This window comes from Marasmius oreades, chromosome 7 (assembly GCF_018924745.1).
Source record: "Marasmius oreades isolate 03SP1 chromosome 7, whole genome shotgun sequence".
In the NCBI taxonomy this organism is placed as follows: domain Eukaryota; kingdom Fungi; phylum Basidiomycota; class Agaricomycetes; order Agaricales; family Marasmiaceae; genus Marasmius; species Marasmius oreades.
Window position 1 is genome coordinate 2,001,415 of NC_057329.1, and position 18,731 is coordinate 2,020,145.

The following is an 18,731-nucleotide window of genomic DNA, read 5'->3' on the forward strand; positions in this document are numbered from 1 at the left end:
CGATCAATTTGCCAGGGCTTTCCTCAGTCGGCGTTCAGCGCACTAATTCTCGACTCGTCTCCGTGTGATGGCTGGAGCAAATTACATGGGTGGAAAGAGGTATTTATCCATCACTACCTCACCAACAAGGCAAACTGAAGAGGCTCAGAAACGCAGCGAATTCGCGAGCAAAGGATAAGACAAATCGAGCTCAAAAGCGCTTTTTCGGCCAGCAACGCTTGAATCTTGCTTCCAAAAAACCGACAGAGGAGGACAACGTGTCGCAACCTCCGAAGACCCGTCACATCTCTGAATTCACTTTTGCGCACGCCCAGAAACGCATACACGAAACAACCGAACAGCACACTTTCGTCCCAGAACCTATTCATGTAGCACCCTACACACCGACTTCGAAAGATCGGCTGAAGAAGATCTGTGGGCAGCATATTAGTCCAGTGTCCTCCAGCACGACTTCTAGAGTCCTCGAAGCAATTGATACCACTGAACGTGTGTGGACTGCTTGCCTGGTTTTCTACCGGCTAATGATCAATGAATGCCGAGAAAGCCATCTCTTTGAGAGCCGCCATGGACAAAATTCTTGCCTTATCAGACCTTGCAGGACTTTCTAGGCTAAATGTCCCCTCTATGCGACCGAAAAGGGGACGCTCACCCTCCGAGTCCTCTCCTGTACCAAAAAAATACTATGTACGTCAATACATGTGGATATGACATTCATCCAAGTGCTGACCGTCATCATTTAAGAAGGCCTCTTCTCCTTTACCCCCATCCTCTGCACCTCGTACTTCGAGTTCATCTTCAAGATTAGTAGATGATGATACGAGGCATTTCAACGTCTCTTCGTATTCCTCCTTCCACAACTCCAGGAGTGGTTCAGTGGACCATGACTACTCCGATGGGATTTTTCCGTCTGAAGCCAGTAAGTGCATCCTGTCGTAGTACTGACCAGAAGTTCATAATTGCGCACGATAAAAGTTGAGATGGTGAATCGCAATAGAAACAGTTCACCCCGGTATCAAAATGTCTATCCCTCACCCCTCGAACAAGCAAAATCATCTCCTCAAACACAGCACTGGGTCTCCTTGGGTATTACCCCCCTCACCAACGATCAACCAGACTGCTATTCACATCGGATTCTTCGAAAACCTCTTTCTCCTTCGGCCCGTAACAATTCTGTAACGAGAGGGAGATTCTCGTTTTCTGGTAACGTTTTCGATTACGAAGATCCGTGGAAAGTCGTCGGCCTGGTCCTCGGAGTTGAGAAGAGCCCTCATGCTCCGAAAACTAGAAACTTCAGCGCCATGTTGGAACAAATACCTAGTCCCTCGTCAGAGTCAGAGCGTCTCTCTGCAGGTTCTCTCCAACAGTACGAGCGTGACTCCTTGTTCTCTGAATATCCTACTCAAGGCGAAGGAATTATTTGCGACGATGAACAACACAATCACCTGCATAGTTTTATTGCTGACAGCCACACTATGGATGAGACGCAGTCGTCTCAGACTCGGCTGAACTCCTTGTTCTCTTGTTATTCTGATCTGGATGACACAGAAACGTACAGCGAAGGTGAATTGAATGCCAGCGATAGTTTCGGTCTACTCCCTGCTCTATCTATCGCGGAAACAGATAACAAATATGATGACCATGGTGCGGGGACGGAAGGACACAGGGCTCAAAACCATTCCAAACCATGTAAAGCTCTGGATTCTCGCCCTCGTTCAACCCAATATAACAACCATTCCTCCACCTCCCCTTTGATGGCCGTGGTCGATATGCAAAATTCTCAGTCCCTCTATAGTTCTAATCTTACGTCTGAATTGACAACCAGGACGCCTGATAGATTTGATAAAATATCCTTCCATTCCGCACAAAATAAATATCCCGAGAGTCACAGGCTTCGGGAAGTTGCATCAACCAACACTTTCGACTTCGACTGTGAACGCCTCCTCAGCTATGATACACCTTCCAGACTTTCTTCTTTTGCAGCCAAATCCAGCTCTCGTGAACATAAGATCACTCCTACTTTCGACGTTTCTTGTCAATTTCTACCGTCGTCACTCCTGAACCATCGGCCTTTCGATATAGCGACACCCGCTGCTGTTCCTGCTCAACGACACTCCGGGAGTTCTGGTGATTTGCTATGTGATTTGCATGCGTCTCCACTTGCTAAAGAATCTCGTTCACCGCCAAGATACCCTACGCCTCCTGCTCCTCTTGCCCTTCCCAATAATGGAACAGAAGTTCCTGGAGGCGACGTTCCTCAAGAGCCAAGAGACCCCGAAGTCTGCGAAACAGAAGATGAACATGCTAGCATGCCGTCGCGTTACCCGTTTTTCGCTAGACAGGAACTCACTCATTGGCAAGGACCAACTTTGTTTGATGATGGTGAAGACATTGAGAGCGATTGATCACATGCTAGCTATAATATTTCCTGTAGTAACTCCCGTAAAGTTGAATTATGATGTATTGACAACGTTTGGAGTATTACTGAGATCGTAACGCGATTTGTGCGTGTCTAAATTATAATAGGTCATAATTAAGGTCCCTGCACACACTAGATGTGAGATTCGTATATGTTCGTGCTCATTTATGTACATTGGCCAACTCCCGCTTCTTCCTCGGATCCTTATCGCCGGCATATCCTTCAAGAATTTATCCGATGTTCTGATCACCTCCATACTTTTTATACGCGGGGTCGTCAGGAGACGTATCTGGATGTAGTTGCAATTTGCCTTCCCATAAAGCGGCAGAAGATTTCGAAGGATCCTGAGAGGCCGGGTCCGAAAGGTCACCGTTATACCCTCGAGCAGCGATAGATCCCGCCATCAGAGTCGGTGCCATGGCAAGTATAGAGGAAACTCCAATAAGCTCCGTTTCTTTCTCCTTGTGTCGAGGAAGTGCTAAACGGCTTTTGGCGACAAAGGAATTCGCCCGAAGTCGACCTCCACGTAGTGTGGTGAATGTTCTAAGGTTGTGACGGACCAAAGAGGCAGCTCCAAACCAACCTTCTTCTTGATCTGGAGACGTTGTTGGAAGGTTCTTCGTTCGTCCTAAGAGACCTAATCGCTTGAACGTCCTCTCAAACGGTCCATCGGGGAGCATTCGGATAAGGGCACCGATCGGTAACGCAGCACATCCCAATGCAAGAGAAATTCCCCATTCACGACCGCCTATTGGCGTAACGGTAAAAGCAGCGCCACCAACAAAAACAAGAAGAATTTGAATTCCGATTTCTGTATGACGATGAGAAAATCAGAACGAGATTTACAGGGGGGGAACATGCGTACCAATAACAGTGATAGCGACGAAATACCAATTTCGAGTAATACCCTCAAAGATGTTGAGCTTGTTGTCCAGTCGCCGTGAATTTATGGAGTTGAAGATCTGACAAAATACGAATGCATTGAACACGAGTGTCTTGACGATTTTATGATTGTGCTCGTTGTCTTCCAAGCCGAGAATTTTGAGACCGAGGAAATGGAAGATGAGGAGGATAATGACCTGATACATAGCCTGGAAGATGATTTGCTTGTACATCGGGGTAGTGAACAACGGAGCAGATTTCCTGGTAGGTTTGCGGTCGAGATGGGATTCTGAAGCAGGATCCGTGGCAAGGGCCAAAGCAGCAAAGGTGTCCATGATAATGTTCACCCAAAGCAGCTGCACGGCGGACAAAACTGACTCTGATTCTCCAGATGCGACCGCAGAGACAAAAGTGATGATGACAGCACAGATGTTGGTGGCAATCTGAAACTGCAAAAACTTGCGGACGGCATCATTAACAGCACGACCCCAGATTATCGCCTTGACTATCGATGCAAAATTATCATCCATTAGGATGATATCAGAAGCCTCCTTTGCCACTTCTGTCCCAGCGATACCCATGGAAAAACCAACATGTGCACTCTTCAGGGCAGGACCGTCGTTGGTTCCGTCACCGGTGACACCAACTATTTCTCCAATGTGCTTCAAGGTGTCGACTAAAACCTTCTTGTCTTCGGGCGACGAACGAGCGAGAACCTGTAGTCTGGGTACAATTTCAATCATCTCAGACTGAGACAACTTCCTAAAGACTGGACCCTCCATGATGATACCACCTTGAGTGAAGATACCACACTGTGCCGCGATCGAACGAGCTGTGAGGACATTATCGCCAGTACACATCTTGACAGTAACACCAGCCCGACGGCATTGAGCTACAGCGTCACGAACTCCAGGACGTAGAGGATCTTCAACACCAGTGATGCCGATAAGAGTCATGTCGGTGGAAAGGGATTCCCAGGTGGGCTGTAAGATGATCAGAATGAAAGAATGAATGACCGCACAGGGAAAACTCACTTCACCGTCCTCCATCGTTGCGTCCTTCGGCGGCCACTGCTCAAACTCCCTATAACACAGAGCGATCGTTCGTAACGTCTGGTTAGCATAAAATATGATGGTCCGGCTGATATTGTCCGACTCCAGTTCTCCAATTTCCTTTGTTTCAATCGAGGCATCTTCCGGAAACTCCTTCCCAGGCCTCCCGACGACCACATGTCTCGTACACCTCCTGCTCAAAATCTCACTAGCCCCTTTTGCGTGCAACCGGTATCTGCCGTCTCCAGTCTTGACAACGATACCCATTGCCTTCCTCTCACTCGAGAACGGATACACAGCAACGACATTCTTGTCCGCACCAACCGTCTCCCGAATACTGTGGAAATAAGGCCAACCTAATTCTTTTGTGAATTTCAATAACGCCGTCTCTGTCTTGCTCCCAACCAGGATAGGTTCGCCACTCGCAGGATCCTTGTCTTCGAAGGCGGTGCTGTTGACAGCGATGTTCTCGTTGATTAACTTTTGCAACGAAGGGGAAAGGACAGTGTCGAGCTGTGATTGATCAAGTGAGAAGTCGTCTTTATGTTTCCTTTCAAGGGTGGCCATCAGATGGTTGTCCGTGCCCATGTCTGTGCCCGTGTCCGTGTCCTTATCTTTGTCCTGTTCAAGACAGTCCCCAGCGTTCGTCCTCCCGGCGTTGTCCTCCAACTTGCGAACAAACTTGCAGTGAATCCCGAGACTCCCTGCAACGACAGTCATATCGTTCAGCGTCAAGGTACCCGTCTTGTCTGTACAAATAACACTGGCGTTCGCCATCTGCTCACAACTCCCCAAGACACGGACGAGAAGATTCTCATACGTCATTCGCTTGGTTGCGAGAGCAAGTGCTAGAGTCACAGCAAGAGGAAGACCTGTTCATCATAGAAATTTGAGGCGCGGATTTTCCATGAAGAAAACTAGATAAATACCTTCTGGAACAGAGGCGACAATCAAGGAAACGGAGATGACGAGAATATTGACGAATGTGATTCCCTTTTCGTTGGGTGTGCGTGGGTCATTAGGGAGGTTAACGAAGAATCGAATCATGAGGGAGATAAACAGTATGAGACCAGCACTAGAACCTAGTTTGGCGATGAGTTCGGCAAGATCGTTCAACTTGAGCTGTAATAGGGTAGCCTCAGCGTCACCACGCAAAGCTGATTGAAAGGTTGATCAGCTACTCTCGCACAAGGGGTTTGTGATATGACGCCCTTACCCATCATGATACGGCCATTGAAACTCTTTTGGCCGACTGCTACGACGAGGTATTTTCCCATTCCTTCCTGAACCTTGCTACCACTGAGTATGAAGCAATCCGTATGGTTCACATGGGGACCTTGGCAAAGAAGATAAGAAATTCGCACTTCCGGTATAAATGAAGCCCTTACCGCCCTCCTTCTCTCGTTGTCTCATAGCTGTCCAATCAGCCCATGCCACTTTCTTTATAGCATCGCTTTCTCCGGTAGCAGCGCTTTCGTCACACTTCACATTGTGTCCTGACAAGAATATGCCGTCACAAGGAACAATTTCACCTGGTTCCAGTAATGCAATATCTCCAACGACAACTTGCTATAATGCCAACAAAGTCAGGTTTTGAACGTGTCCGAACGGAGAAACTGACAAGGCACACCTTGGAATCAAGAACGGTCTCCTGCCCACCTCTGATTATCTTCACTCCACGCTCATCCTTTTTGTTATTGAGAGCTTGGACTTGCTTTTCCTTCTGCCAATCATTTAGAGACCCGACCACGACCTAGACGACTGTCAGATAAAGTAGCCAGCTGAAATCGAGGGGACACTTACCACAACAACGATGGCTACGATGATAGCCACGCCTTCGACCCAATCCACAGGAGGCTCACTACTTTGACGAGCTGTACCAAAATCTTGAAAGAGTCCGAGGGCGAGAGAGACGGCTGCGGCAATCGAAAGAAGTATCTAGAAAATCGTTTCAAAAAATATAAGATGGAAGGAACGATAGGCAGATGGTCGACTCACCAAGACTTTGTCCTTCATTGCTGCTGCCATGAGGGCGAACAGACTCTTTGCTTTACGAGTAGGCAAAGAATTTCCGCCATAAACGTGCCGGCGTTGTGCAAAAGACGCTTTCAAAGCCGCTGAGTTGTCCCAGTCGTCGCTGTTAGTCAAGTCGGAAGCAGAAGCAGCTTTACCTTGACCACCGCCTGGTTCGGTCAATGTAATTTCAGGCAAGTTGGGGTCGTGACTTGGTCCTCGTTGTCGTCCACCCTCGTCGACCGCGCCTTCATCATCCGGACTTAGGCCGCGCGATGATTCCACACCTAACCCTCGTACCACGCCATTCACGCCACCAAAGCTCTCGAGGACCTCATAACTCTTGGGATCGAACATGTGAGCGAGCTCGTAAGGCTTGAATTTGAACGGAGTCTGGTCGACATTAATATCCTGCTCAAGAGCAAGCTGCTTCTGCTTCTCCTCATCCTCTATAGCTTTCTCCCTCTTTGATTTCTTTGGTCTCCTTGATGGCTCGTCATTGGTAGCATGGACTCGTGTAGCTTCGGTAGTGTTTGTTTTGACATGTGAAAGCTCCATCCCTGGGCTTGCGACGCGACCCATACTATGAGAATCAGGCTCTGTACCGTCTGTAGAGACCCACGTTGCTGTACTGCCTTTGCGACGATGGCCATCAGGCGAAAGCATTGAGAGAGAACCCATTCCGCTAGAAGAATCTGGCTGGTTGTGTCTGAGGGCGAGAGTGGATTTCGGCTCTAAAGATTTGTTGGAGAGGGTGGGTGACGGTGGTATAGTAAGAATGGAAGAAGTATCATTTGATTCCAAGGCGGTGGGCGTAGGTGAGGTGGGCGAGTCTACAGACGCATTGGAACCACGAGGATGTGCAGAGGTGGGAGAAAGAAGGTTGTCATGAATGATAATGGGAGGTGGTGATAGGGGTGAATGGGCGAGCTCGTCGTTGGGATCAGCGTCGGGGGACTGAATGACAATGTTGGGCGACGACGGGGACATCGAGGGAGGAATGAACGAGAAAATGGATTTTGAACAGTTGTAGAACAGAAAGCTGTTGACCTTACATAAATGCATAAATAAGGCTAAGCGCCAAGCATCTGATCGTCACAACGTGACGTAGATAGCCAAGGGTCACAGCTTCATTGGTATGCGCAGTACATGTACCAAACCCCGTACACAGCAACACGTGTAGAAAGCGAGGAGTTCCACAACGCCAAGGAGGGACCCAGCAGCCTTGGAAGGGTCCTCTGTCATTTAGACCTCCTCTTAAAGCTCAGCGACCTTTTGCTGAGACGTGCAGACAGCCACTGCATCACTCGTGCCGAACTCACCTCCAACGCCACATCGGACGGTATTCCACGCAGAGTAACTTGAAGGGATACGAGAAGTTGGGAGATTTGGTTGCAATCAAATTTAGACTGAGTTCGAAATCCAAAAAATCTGCTCACAGTCCATTTGTTATGTAACAGCTCTCTTACTCCGATGGGGAACAGCTGTAGAGCTTTTTGAAATGGTCCCGACAAGCCCCAAGGTCGTACTCGGTCCACACGAGAAAGTTCAAAAGCAAAGGCTAATATTAGTATTAGACGCTGTGCAAGGGATGTCACGGCAAGTGGTAAAACGCGCTTACTTCGTCAGTGTACTCAAAAGACTGGAGCGCCTCGCAGTTGAGTAGTATCTAAGGCGCCACACATGTTGGGGCGCAGACTATTAGTGTGGCGCTTGCACTGAGCGCTTGAAGCATCGATCCACGGTTGATTTGAACGTACAGATGCACTGCCCACTCGTGCGCCCTGACGAGAAGAGATATTAATACAGCTTCAGGCTTTGAGCAAGTACTAACGCCTTCCAAGCGCCTTTTGTATACCAGAGCCAAGGCGTCATTGAAGGGTGAATGAGTATCAATACCAAATCAATACAGTGGTACTACAGTCAAAATTAGAACTCTAAAGTAATGAACAGATCACAGAGTTTAGCGCAAGAGCGGCTCTTACTCAATTAATGGATAAAGCGAAGCCCGGACGGGTTTGACAACTCCGACTAGGCCTCGTCAAGCTAAACGTTTTAGATGAGACTAGGTGTTGAAAACGTTGAAACTTCAAGTTGCTAGTCGTGAGTGCCAAGGCTAGTTGGGAAAACCGCCGTTTCAAATGTGCGCGAATACATAAGTACATGCACGTATTGTCACCCATCGGCCGGATCCTAGATCCTGGAGACGAGGAAAGTAACGTGCGGGACGCAGAATGGTGGGGTAACCTAAGGTAAACGTGCGTGCAACATCCCTAACCTTCGCAATAATGAGAGGCCAGAGCAACGTGCCGTGTGCCAACTTGTGCGGCCTAGGCCAACGTGCATACCCGCTACTCCGTTACCATCAACACCAGAAATCCAGTCCATTGTACTGCAGATGAATTCCCTTACGATCCCAGCATGTAATCGCCTCTGCCATCAAATCCTGATATCAATCCGAGTAGCCTTATCCACTCCATTCGCTTTACACCCAATATTAAACCTCAACTTCACCTTTCCATCGGAGAACTGCGGAATAGATTCAACCGTACCGTCACTTCCAACGTTTGTTTTTCCTAACCTCAACAAAGGAAGGTTTTAACAAGTCAGGACTATTCTTCTTGTATGCTTCTTTAAAAAGTCCCGACATTGCGGGTATCGTCGCCCCGTAATGTGACCAGAGCTTTTCCCAAACGTCAGAGGCTTAAATGAGGCTTGTTCGGATGAGCCACCGAGAATAGTGACTTGGTATTGATGTCTGGGTAAGAAGTCCACGTTGAATGGGCAAGACGTGTTGCTCACGTCCACTACAAGATGACCCTCCCTTATCCGCTCGCCCGATCAAGGCTCGAAGTCGCACAACGTACTAGAAATAGGATACTTTATTAATCCTGAGAAGGATTCAAGTGCATCGAAACGCACCAAAATTCGGAATTGGGCAACACAGGAGTCCCTGGCTGCGTTCTCCGTGGTCCATATTCTGCAATGCTGTAAATGCGATGAGAAAATGCGCCCTTTATGAATGAAAAGAAAAAAGAATGTACTGCCACACTGATCTGTTGTCGTCCAGGAGGATACGACAAAGGGCCATTCCAATTAATCATAGCAGTTTTCATGCATATTGACGATCCTATTCCTCGCTGAGGTCAACCGTCACTGCAAGAATAACGTCCTTTCCAAATCCGTATTTTTACATGACGCTTGGCCAAGAACCATCAGTGACTACATCGGCTTCAGCTATCGGGTCATTGAATTTTGCTCGATCCTCTTCTTCAGTTCCAGATGAGCAGTGGCATTTACCCCAACACAAATCAGAATCTAACATTTGCATATCATCGATGAAGACGCCCGAGCTCAGCAGGGTTCACGGACAATCGTAAGGGCGGCGATGACCGATGATCGCGACAGATCGACCATTTCCAGCCCAAAAAGTGGACGGGAAGGATGATCAAGCAGCTCCAGTACCGGGTGAAGTCCACCGAGACGGTTTCCGTGATGAATTGGGTTTGTGGTAAACAATCCCACATGAACGTAGGCTTTGCCTTACTCGTCAGTACTCGGGCAGATAGTCCCAGCTTGCCGGTAATATTCATTCGTTACCTTGTCCAAAGAAACCGCGTCGGACTGTGCAATTTTCTGTTCGAAAATTAAGAATTGATCTTTCCGTGTCTCAAAGCGTATTTGCGAGGGATTCCATGGTGGTTTGGGAAGGGGTGAGCGTCTAGCTAGTAATACACGCGCATCGGGCCGGTCCTGCTAGAATGTAGACTGAAACTGAGAAGTACCTTAACACGGATGCGATGAAACCTGTTGTCCTTCGTCTTGTAGATATTTGTACACGGCGTGTAGGGATCCTCAGACCTCAGAGGGTGTACTGCCGGAGGAAAAGATTTTGCAACTTTTGTAGATTCGGTGGTGACAAATATTTTCCTCTCGATAATATTGAGGATACTGCGGGAGACAGGAAGAAGGGATGAGCACGGTTTTTAGAAGGGATATACGGCTGGTTACAACGAAGTTTTAGGTTAAAGCTACTCACGTATTGACGAGCTTTTGAGGTTCAATCTTCGAGGCATTCAGGATGGATGCTTGGTATCCTTTGGTCAGTCCGATACTTTCAGACAACCGCCAATTGATAGGGATGGAGGGAGAATCGGTCGCCTCACTGTCACACTACACCAGCTTGTAAATATCCAAGTGGGGCCGACTGATGAAGCTTATTGTAACGAGACCTTGTTCCGACAGCTTCGCGGCTTCGTGTATGAAGGAAGTAGACAGAGCTACTAGTATGTAGCTTGTATGTAGCCATACTTTTGCGGTCGAGTTCCCCTGAATAGCCCAAGTTGTCACTCGTGTGTCACAGCACGCGTGACATTCCATCCTTTGACACGTACGCGAGGCGAGCACTTCCGTCAAGAATGGTTTGTCATTTCTTGCTATCTGTTTCTAGTACTGAGTGGGCTTCAGGTCGTTCTCGCAGCCTCGATATGTACAAAAGGCGGCAAAGGTATGTCTCACTACCATCAGCAAACCAATTGTGCTCAGGAATACCATACGAAAGCCGTCATTTCTCGACAGTTTCGCGATATGACACGCACACGAATCGAGTCCCTTCTAGCTTCATTCCCTAAACTTATTCCCACCAACACCCAACATACCAGTGTCGAGACAACGGACGTTCGTTACGTGTATCAACCATTGGAGGACCTTTACATCGTTCTCATCACCAATAAAGCTTCGAATATTTTGCTCGACATCGATACACTCCATCTATTTGCTAGGGTCGTTTCTGACCTGTGTCGGTCCGCAGATGAGAGAGAGATCCTAGATAAAGCATTCGAAATTCTTGGTGCTTTTGACGAGGTCGTCAGTCTTGGTTATCGAGAGCAAGTGAACCTGATGCAGGTCAGAAGTGTGCTAGAGATGGAGAGTCACGAAGAAAAAATACAGGATATTATTGCCAGGGTATGTCAGTGGCATCCATCTTCATGCTCAGAGAATAACGTCCCTGGCCATAACAGAACAAGGAAGCCGAAGCAAAAGAAGAACTCAAACGCCGTGCCAAACAACTGGAAATGCAACGTCGTGAACAACAGCGGCGAGCTGCTTCTGGAGGTGGTGGCAGTGGCTATCTCTCCGGAAACATGTCTGGATATTCTCCGGTATCACGATTTGATGCGCCAGACCCTACTCCTGCTCGTATTACCACTTCATCTCCTGCTCCATCTACGACTCGTGCCCCTGCATTCAAAGGCACCGGTATGAAGTTGGGAAGTAAAAAGACGAAGCAAGCGGAACTACTGGATGCATTGGGAGGGGAGATGTTACCTGTTAGCTCGCCTGGTGTCACCGAGATGTCTGCGCCCCCGACCCCCGTTGCTGTCACCCCGCAATCGTCCGCGCTGGCCAAAAGCGAAAGAGGCAACATTCCCGAAGTTGAACAACAAAGGTCCCGATTTTGTTTATCGTATCGTTACTTTTTTCTGACACAACTATCGATAGCGTCCATATCAATATCAGAGAGCACATATCATTGGAACTTTTGCGTGACGGTGGCATACAATCAATGGAGTTGAAAGGGGACATGAATCTCCTAATTACCGATTCTGCTTGTGCAAATGTTCGCCTAACCCTCGCACCTCCCTCTGCGGACTTCAGCGGCAACAGTCTACAATTCAAACAGCATCCCAATGTTGCCAGGTTTGTCCCTGGACAAGAACGTATTGTGGCCTTGAAAGACCCGTCTCGGTCGTTCCCTGTCGGTCAAAGTCTAGCTGTCTTGAAGTGGAGATATGCCGGCACTGATGAGAGTATTGTTCCCCTTTCAAGTATGTTTTCTGGATTCAACTCAAGAATCACTCCTTACCTCTTCCAATAGTCAACTGTTGGCCGACTCCTTCAAATGACGGTACTTGTGAGGTTAGCATAGAATACGAGCTTGAAAACGAGAATATCACGCTTTATGATGTCGTCATCTCTATCCCCCTCCCGTACGTTTCCCTTTCGTGTACCGAATATCAGACAAACGTTGACTTCTCACCTCGTAGTGACGGCTCCTATCCGACCGTTTCCTCGAACTCTGGTGATTGGTCGCTCGACCCCTCATCGCACTCCCTCTCTTGGTCCACAGCACGAATCTCGTCGGATGATGATACTCGCTCGGGCTCAATAATATTCAGTGTGGGTGGTGACGACGCTGGCGCATTCTTCCCCGTAGAAGTGACCTTCGTTGGTCAAGGTAGTTTGGCAGGAGTAAACGTTTCCAGTGTCGCTCAAATATCTGGAGGTGACCCCCCTCCTTTCTCAGTAGATTCCATCCTCAGTTCCGATCAGTATCTTGTTGTATGATACCGAGACGAACACTTCCTTCCCGAAGTCCCGTGAAACGTCACTGATAATTAATCTAGAGTCTGCTGTTCGTATCAGAGACAAAATTTGAAAAGATGGGAGCGTGTGTACATCGAAAGAAGATCAAAGAGTTGGTACAGGTCGTCATACATACAACGTGTTGCAACTCCTTACAGCACTGCATCTGCAGGGATATTGTAATACAAAGGCTGCGAGGAGGTGAAGTGAGTCGATCGGCAGATCGAATCGCAAGAAATACACACCGTGTTGAAGACATGATAGAAATGACCGTTGACCCCTCCCTGTCCTTCACTCCCGTAGTATTCCATTGGGAACCACTGATAGTGAGTGACTCGTCAGCGGAAGAGAGATTATGAGAATTCGGGCAATAACACACATGTTCTGGAGAAAGCGTCTCCTTGAAGATCCGCGTATACCTCGCATCATGAGAGTCGTTCGTGACGGTATGTCCATGTTTTGGAAGAATGAATTGGCCAACTTGTAGTTCGGTGTCGGTGATAGTTGACCGAGAAACACGAGCGTAGGAGGTACGATACAGACCGCGATACAAAATGTATTCGCACCTACAAGCAAGCCAACACTCGTCAGAATATATTTCCACATCGCGAGATCTCACTTACCATCGATCCCAGTCGTATTGATCGATGTCGTGCATAAGACCATCTACATCCGGCAGTGCATCAGCTGGGAGAAAGAAAAGAAAAAGAAAACACACCTTCAACAAGGTATTTGTAGGGACTCGCTGCAACACAAACAGTTGAATTATGTCGCACTTAGTTCCCTTGACTGCGACTCACGTTTTTCTGCATGTGGTGTAGTCACCACATAACCCAGATAAATAGTGGGGTTTGGATAATGTGAGGCCATGATTCTCCCCAGTTCCTGGCTCTGAAGCTGACGATCCAATGGTGTCTCCTCTGCAAAGAGCTCGTCAGTCGTCAGAATGCTTTTGTCTTTGTGAACTCAAGAAAACGAACCTTGACCATTGTGGGAAACGATAACAACCACTGACGTACCAAAAACATCCAGGACCGCTTCGATTGCAGGAGCAAGTTCTCCATCCGGAGATGGTAACAGATGATGAGTGGAGTTGATGATTGGGAACTTGTGGCGAATATGAGCTGTACGATAACCTCTCACATAACCGACCAAACCTTTGAAAGAAGGACCGCACCCCAGGTGTGTAGATTGGGTCCAGGACCAATGTCGACGTACTGGAAGTAGCTATGAGTTCAGATCGAATGGGGCGTAGAGATGGACTCACAAATCCCTCTTCGGATATCACCCTTGTCCTATGAAACTCATGTAGGTAAGTCTCACCATTCGCGTGGGTACGAGAAACTCACAGATCACGGTTTCCGTACGCAGGACGCTGCAAAAAGATATATTAGTTCTTTGCAACAATTCTGTATTAAATCACATTTCACCTGTAGATCAGTCTCCAAAAGTCCGACTATGTCCAGTTCCAAACCCCTGCAGCAGAGAATAAATGGGTAGGATACTTCTGAGGATCGTATCAGAGGCCTTACTTGAGAAGGTCCCGCATACGTCGCTGACTATCTCTGCCCTCATCATCGATCCCGAAGTGAACTGTCCAGATACCAGCGCGCAGCATTCTGTGACCGGCACGGTGGGGAGTCGTTGGTTTGCTTGGAAAGTGGTACAGAGTACTGAGGATAGCCAATACTGAGATACATGCTAGGACTGCTCGCGAGAACGATGCAACTGTAGAAGACAAAGACGGTAAAGTTGTAAGATGGGGCGGGCGTAAGATCGGCCAGTCAAAAGCGAGCGACAGGCATAACATCTGCGCGATTGTGACACTGGAAGTAAGCAGTCAGAATCGCAGTGATAAAGAAAGAGATCCTACGAACAGATCTGTACGTTCTCTAAGATACGGCCCTCCTGGGACAAATGCATAAGCGACCGTCCAGATGGCAGCTAGCATCAAGAGACAGTAGACCAACATGGCAGTAAAGTATGTCCGTGCCACCGCCTTGGTTCTGCTCGCACGAACAATGACCAGCGGTGTTATCGACATGGAAAAGAAAGCAAACACCAAGCATCCCCAGTAGCCGGACCAATTTCTGTAGTGATACAGGACGTAGGCAGCAGAATTTCCGACGACGAACCAAATCGGATGGGCCAAAACTCGTCCAAAGTTTCCTTTCAGCAACGCAACCGAAAACAAGATTCCAAGACATTGCGCAATAATTGTCAGAGAACCGTGTAAACCGGGAAGCGGGCCACGAGGGCGACCGTTTTCGTACCCTGTCCATGTCCACGCAATGAGAGTACCCGGCTCTGATAGGAGGTTGTGGAAAATGAACAGTAGACTTCCAAGAGGAAGAGCTGTATTTAGCGTGGTTTCCGGTATAACTCTCAAACGATCCCGTTCAGATGGCGGTTGAGCTGATATAGGCCTTGTGTACAGCTCTAACAATGCAACACATGCAACAGCGAGCCCAGTCTTGTTGTATCCGCCTGAACGGGAGTCGACGATAGGCCAAACTGAAGCGGACTGAGTCACGATTTGTTCCTGTAAAGAATGACTACACACCTGGATTATTTGAATGATTTGAATGTTTGAGAAAGGAGGAGAGCGTGAACCCCAGAGCAGTCACTGTTCATAAGGGATGTTAGAAATCAGGTAACGATAACTAGCATTCCCTCCAAGTACTGACTGAAGCTTGAATAGAGCGGATGTAGCCTCCAGTCTACTACCTGACGAATAGCTGCTATTGCTGTAGCGGGGGCAACAACAAACAAACGATGCGTTGGGCTCCTGAGCGAAAAGGCGACTAGACCAGAGAAAGAAAGGAAATGTAACATGGCGATACCCGCACGAGTAGAAGCCCATACTCGAATTTTAAATATGCCAAGGAATATAGGAGAAAGGGACGCTAGAAAAGCCAGCTCCGAGCCGGAAATTCCAAGTTCCCAAACAGAAAAGTAGAAAATGGTGGGCACCAAAGACGTAAAGATAGACCAGAAGATGTATGCTGGCCCGGCACTTAGTTAGAGATACTGTCTGTTGTGTTGAAGGAATGCCTTACAGAGACAAGCATCAGACATGAGAGCGATAGTTGGTCGCCAATCGCTAAAAAGCTGCCAGACCGTAGTTGGTTGTACAGGTTTGACGCCTGTTTCAAGTTTATTTTGCACCTCTGGGTAAGTTTCGTTCTTTGCTCCGGCTGTCTTCTCGTTCAAAGAGCTATTATCCTTTGTTCAGATTGCATACGGAAAACCCTGCGACGCTAATCTAACCTTCGAGTTTCCGTCGACGCCACATTAGAATTGCCTATAGTGATCTAGCGTGATACGAAAGGTGAATCCATGAAACTGAACTAGCATTATGAGCTCACATTCAAATCAGCTTGACGTAACTCCTCCTCGGTAAAAGAATCGTAAAGGACGTCAAAGAAGATTAGGCCCCATTCAAAAAAGCTGTAGTGTGTGTAGGCTGTGAAATTTTCATAAGGCGAATTCGAGAATAAGAAGAAAAGCTGACACATACCTCCGGGAATTCGATGAACCCTGTGCTGTATGAAAAAGTATATCAAGGGTATTATTGTGAAGAAGAATCTGCAAAAAAGCTTTAGGAAGGTATGGTTGCGACATGAGAAAAAAACTTACGCAGATGCTAAAACGACTCTGTAAAAAGTCAACTTTCAGCGACATTGGTTGAAAGTCGCGTTCACTCACCGTTTGCGACGAATAGACGCGTACTCCAGCGGCGTCGACATGATGCCTCCCACCATCCAAGGAATATTAAGGACAATATAACCAATCATGAAAACGTCGTGAATGTCATGGTCATCGCTAGAGGTGATATACACCCAACCCCCGCAAGAAATGGTTCGTAAAAGTCCGCAAATGAACACAAGCGTCGGAAGAGACGAATTGTGGGAACGATGCAAGAGATATTGGAAAGCGACGAGACAAAACCTCGGTCCTAGGAACAGCCAGAAGAGTTAGAGAGTAGGTAGTTTTTCGAAAAGACCTTCACTCACCAGACGTTAGGGCAATCAGAATCTGGAAAACATTGCGTTCCGGGTACCAATCCCCGATCCTGAAAGGAATCAACGCGACGCGACTGAGACAGTACAGAATGACTCACGTCGCGGATACGGATGGGAACCACTCCTCAGGATATCCGGCCACTGCATTCTTTACAATCTTCTTGTAGTGCAAAAGTACGCCAAGAAACAATGCAGTTCCAAATGCGGTGTACGCGAGATATGTATGAGTTTTTGCGATGTACGAAGCTTTGAGAACAATATTGTGAGGGGGATCGTGCTTGGTCGACGTGCTGGAACGTGGTAACGACATGGAAGTTGTGGAACAAGGCGGGGGGAACCCAGCCGTTGATTAAGCCTTGTTGAAGTAGTCGTCATGTATAATTATGCATCACGCATCATATACATATCCGGCAGCGTTTCAATAATGTCGGCTACGACGACGACGGCAAGTTCATCAGTGCACTCCCGTATCACATGTCTTCCTCTATCCCAATCACCGTTTTTACTGGCTTTTTAGGTGCCGGAAAAACCAGCATTATACTCGGACTTCTTCCTCAGCTTCCGAGGGATTACAAAGTCGTGCTCTTGAAGAATGAATTTGGAGATCTCGAGGGTCCGTTTGGTACCAACGTCAGTTTCCCGACATACTGACTTCAATCAGCACAGTTGACAGCAAGCTCGCAAAGGAGAGTAGTCTCACCGCCGTGAGCGAAATCCTGAACGGATGCATGTGAGCATTATGAGAATCCAGCGGATCGCTGCTGAGGTATTCGATGGAGGTGTTGTGTCCTGGTCGGTCAGATGCAGAATGCTCTGTTAGAAATCCGAGGTCTGTGAACTTGAATTATTCTGTATATCTTATCTCTGGACCATTCTACAGAAAACTATCATCCAGACCGCATCTTTGTCGAGTGCTCGTTTGTACCCGACTGCTCATGGCACTACGCACTTTGATAATCTCCTCTCTAGTGGCTCCGCTTTTCCAGCTACACTGGCATTCCAGATACGTGAATTGGAGAAGCAAACCAACGGAGACCTCAAGCTCGATTCGATTGTTACCGTTATAGATGCTGAAAACTTTGTGGGATACGAGGACACCTCTCCGACAGCCAGGATGCAAGCGAGCTATACCGATATAATATTGATTGTGAGCCTCCGCCGCTCTGAACATTTCTTCGTCTAACTGAGGTAACCCAGAACAAATGGGAACACGTTTCCGACCAACATCTAGATATTGTGTTCGATCATCTCCATACACTCAACGACCTCACCCCCAAGATTCGTTGTAAGGATCGCAAAGTTGACCCGAACCTTATCTTCGGAATAGAGAGCAAACTGTTTATGGACAACAAGGAGTTTCAATCACCTACCCATAATGACGAAGTTCAAACACTTAGGCTTCGCCGTGGTAGACGTACTCGTTCACATGCAGAGAACGCTTTTGGCGTGGTCAATAAACAGAAGTTGGACGACGCCCTGAAAAGTCTCTCAAAAGAGTCGATCTGGCGAGTAAAAGGCTTTGTCCGACTAGACGAAGAAGACTACATCTTAAATTGGGCTTTTGGAAGGTATGACTTGACCAACTCGGAGATGTTTGATAAGGAGTCTGTTATCGACTTGACGGTTATGGGTGAACGAGGAGAAGTTCGGAGAGTAATCCAGCCCTTCTGCAGAAATCTTGGTCTAGAAATCGTGTAACGTCCGGTTATGATAGAAGCACAACCAAGCCCAACGACTTAGACTGACATGTGCTGTGCGGCCAATGTTCCGAGTGATATTAACTTTGTACTTTGTACATGTCCAACTAACGGTACTAAGGAAAAACCGATGAGCCACAATGTCGCATTACAGATATCAGAAAAGTGGGTAGGGAGTCGATTCTTGCAGCGATAGGAAGTTGTTCAGTCGAGCGACGTTCGGTTGAAGTCAGCTCGTCATGAGTAAATTTGGAGAGCGCCCACTTGTACTTAGCGCCCA

At 47.7% G+C, this 18,731-nt stretch overlaps 7 protein-coding genes across 8 annotated transcripts; 3 read left to right on the forward strand and 4 right to left on the reverse strand.

The window, feature by feature from the left end:
* Positions 1-7: 7 nt before the first annotated feature.
* On the forward strand, positions 8-2,402 carry E1B28_011377 (uncharacterized protein; the record flags this gene model as incomplete). The annotated part of the gene is made up of 5 exons (XM_043156406.1): positions 8-99; positions 149-486; positions 545-684; positions 745-916; positions 973-2,402. The coding sequence occupies exons 1-5, from the start codon at positions 68-70 to the stop codon at positions 2,400-2,402; spliced, it is 2,112 nt and encodes a 703-aa protein (XP_043006192.1). The 5' UTR covers positions 8-67.
* On the reverse strand, positions 2,403-7,408 carry E1B28_011378 (uncharacterized protein). Its single transcript, XM_043156407.1, has 9 exons — positions 6,349-7,408; positions 6,154-6,288; positions 5,972-6,103; positions 5,739-5,919; positions 5,567-5,686; positions 5,280-5,507; positions 4,333-5,222; positions 3,282-4,281; positions 2,403-3,227 (listed from the first exon to the last, which is right to left on the reverse strand). Exons 1-9 carry the CDS (start codon positions 7,351-7,353, stop codon positions 2,647-2,649), a joined length of 4,272 nt encoding a protein of 1,423 aa, XP_043006193.1. The 5' UTR covers positions 7,354-7,408; the 3' UTR covers positions 2,403-2,646.
* Positions 7,409-9,054: 1,646 nt separating this feature from the next.
* Positions 9,055-9,543, reverse strand: E1B28_011379 (uncharacterized protein). Its single transcript, XM_043160788.1, has 3 exons — positions 9,408-9,543; positions 9,286-9,351; positions 9,055-9,229 (listed from the first exon to the last, which is right to left on the reverse strand). Exons 1-3 carry the CDS (start codon positions 9,477-9,479, stop codon positions 9,068-9,070), a joined length of 300 nt encoding a protein of 99 aa, XP_043006194.1. The 5' UTR covers positions 9,480-9,543; the 3' UTR covers positions 9,055-9,067.
* Positions 9,544-10,010: 467 nt separating this feature from the next.
* E1B28_011380 (uncharacterized protein) lies at positions 10,011-10,672 on the reverse strand (the record flags this gene model as incomplete). Its single annotated transcript, XM_043156408.1, has 4 exons — positions 10,011-10,088; positions 10,149-10,314; positions 10,403-10,528; positions 10,596-10,672. 4 exons carry the CDS (start codon positions 10,670-10,672, stop codon positions 10,011-10,013), a joined length of 447 nt encoding a protein of 148 aa, XP_043006195.1.
* Positions 10,673-10,731: 59 nt separating this feature from the next.
* On the forward strand, positions 10,732-12,711 carry E1B28_011381 (uncharacterized protein; the record flags this gene model as incomplete). The annotated part of the gene is made up of 7 exons (XM_043156409.1): positions 10,732-10,784; positions 10,831-10,870; positions 10,925-11,328; positions 11,385-11,812; positions 11,866-12,191; positions 12,242-12,353; positions 12,411-12,711. The coding sequence occupies exons 1-7, from the start codon at positions 10,782-10,784 to the stop codon at positions 12,709-12,711; spliced, it is 1,614 nt and encodes a 537-aa protein (XP_043006196.1). The 5' UTR covers positions 10,732-10,781.
* Positions 12,712-12,761: 50 nt separating this feature from the next.
* E1B28_011382 (uncharacterized protein) lies at positions 12,762-17,064 on the reverse strand (the record flags this gene model as incomplete). Its single annotated transcript, XM_043156410.1, has 23 exons — positions 12,762-12,920; positions 12,975-13,049; positions 13,109-13,295; positions 13,353-13,395; positions 13,448-13,474; positions 13,530-13,649; positions 13,710-13,836; positions 13,887-13,946; positions 13,997-14,024; positions 14,079-14,104; positions 14,160-14,205; positions 14,262-14,555; positions 14,607-15,243; positions 15,293-15,355; positions 15,417-15,734; positions 15,789-15,946; positions 16,000-16,043; positions 16,098-16,195; positions 16,250-16,317; positions 16,369-16,386; positions 16,438-16,687; positions 16,746-16,804; positions 16,853-17,064. 23 exons carry the CDS (start codon positions 17,062-17,064, stop codon positions 12,882-12,884), a joined length of 2,997 nt encoding a protein of 998 aa, XP_043006197.1. The 3' UTR covers positions 12,762-12,881.
* Positions 17,065-17,167: 103 nt separating this feature from the next.
* On the forward strand, positions 17,168-18,514 carry E1B28_011383 (uncharacterized protein). Of its 2 annotated transcripts, XM_043156411.1 has the most exons (6): positions 17,168-17,367; positions 17,421-17,484; positions 17,534-17,583; positions 17,635-17,671; positions 17,724-17,901; positions 17,952-18,514. In XM_043156411.1, exons 1-6 carry the CDS (start codon positions 17,229-17,231, stop codon positions 18,450-18,452), a joined length of 969 nt encoding a protein of 322 aa, XP_043006198.1. In that variant the 5' UTR covers positions 17,168-17,228; the 3' UTR covers positions 18,453-18,514. The 2 variants fall into 2 exon arrangements, with proteins under 2 accessions (XP_043006198.1, XP_043006199.1); XM_043156412.1 differs by having other exon boundaries at positions 17,421-17,901.
* Positions 18,515-18,731: the final 217 nt, after the last annotated feature.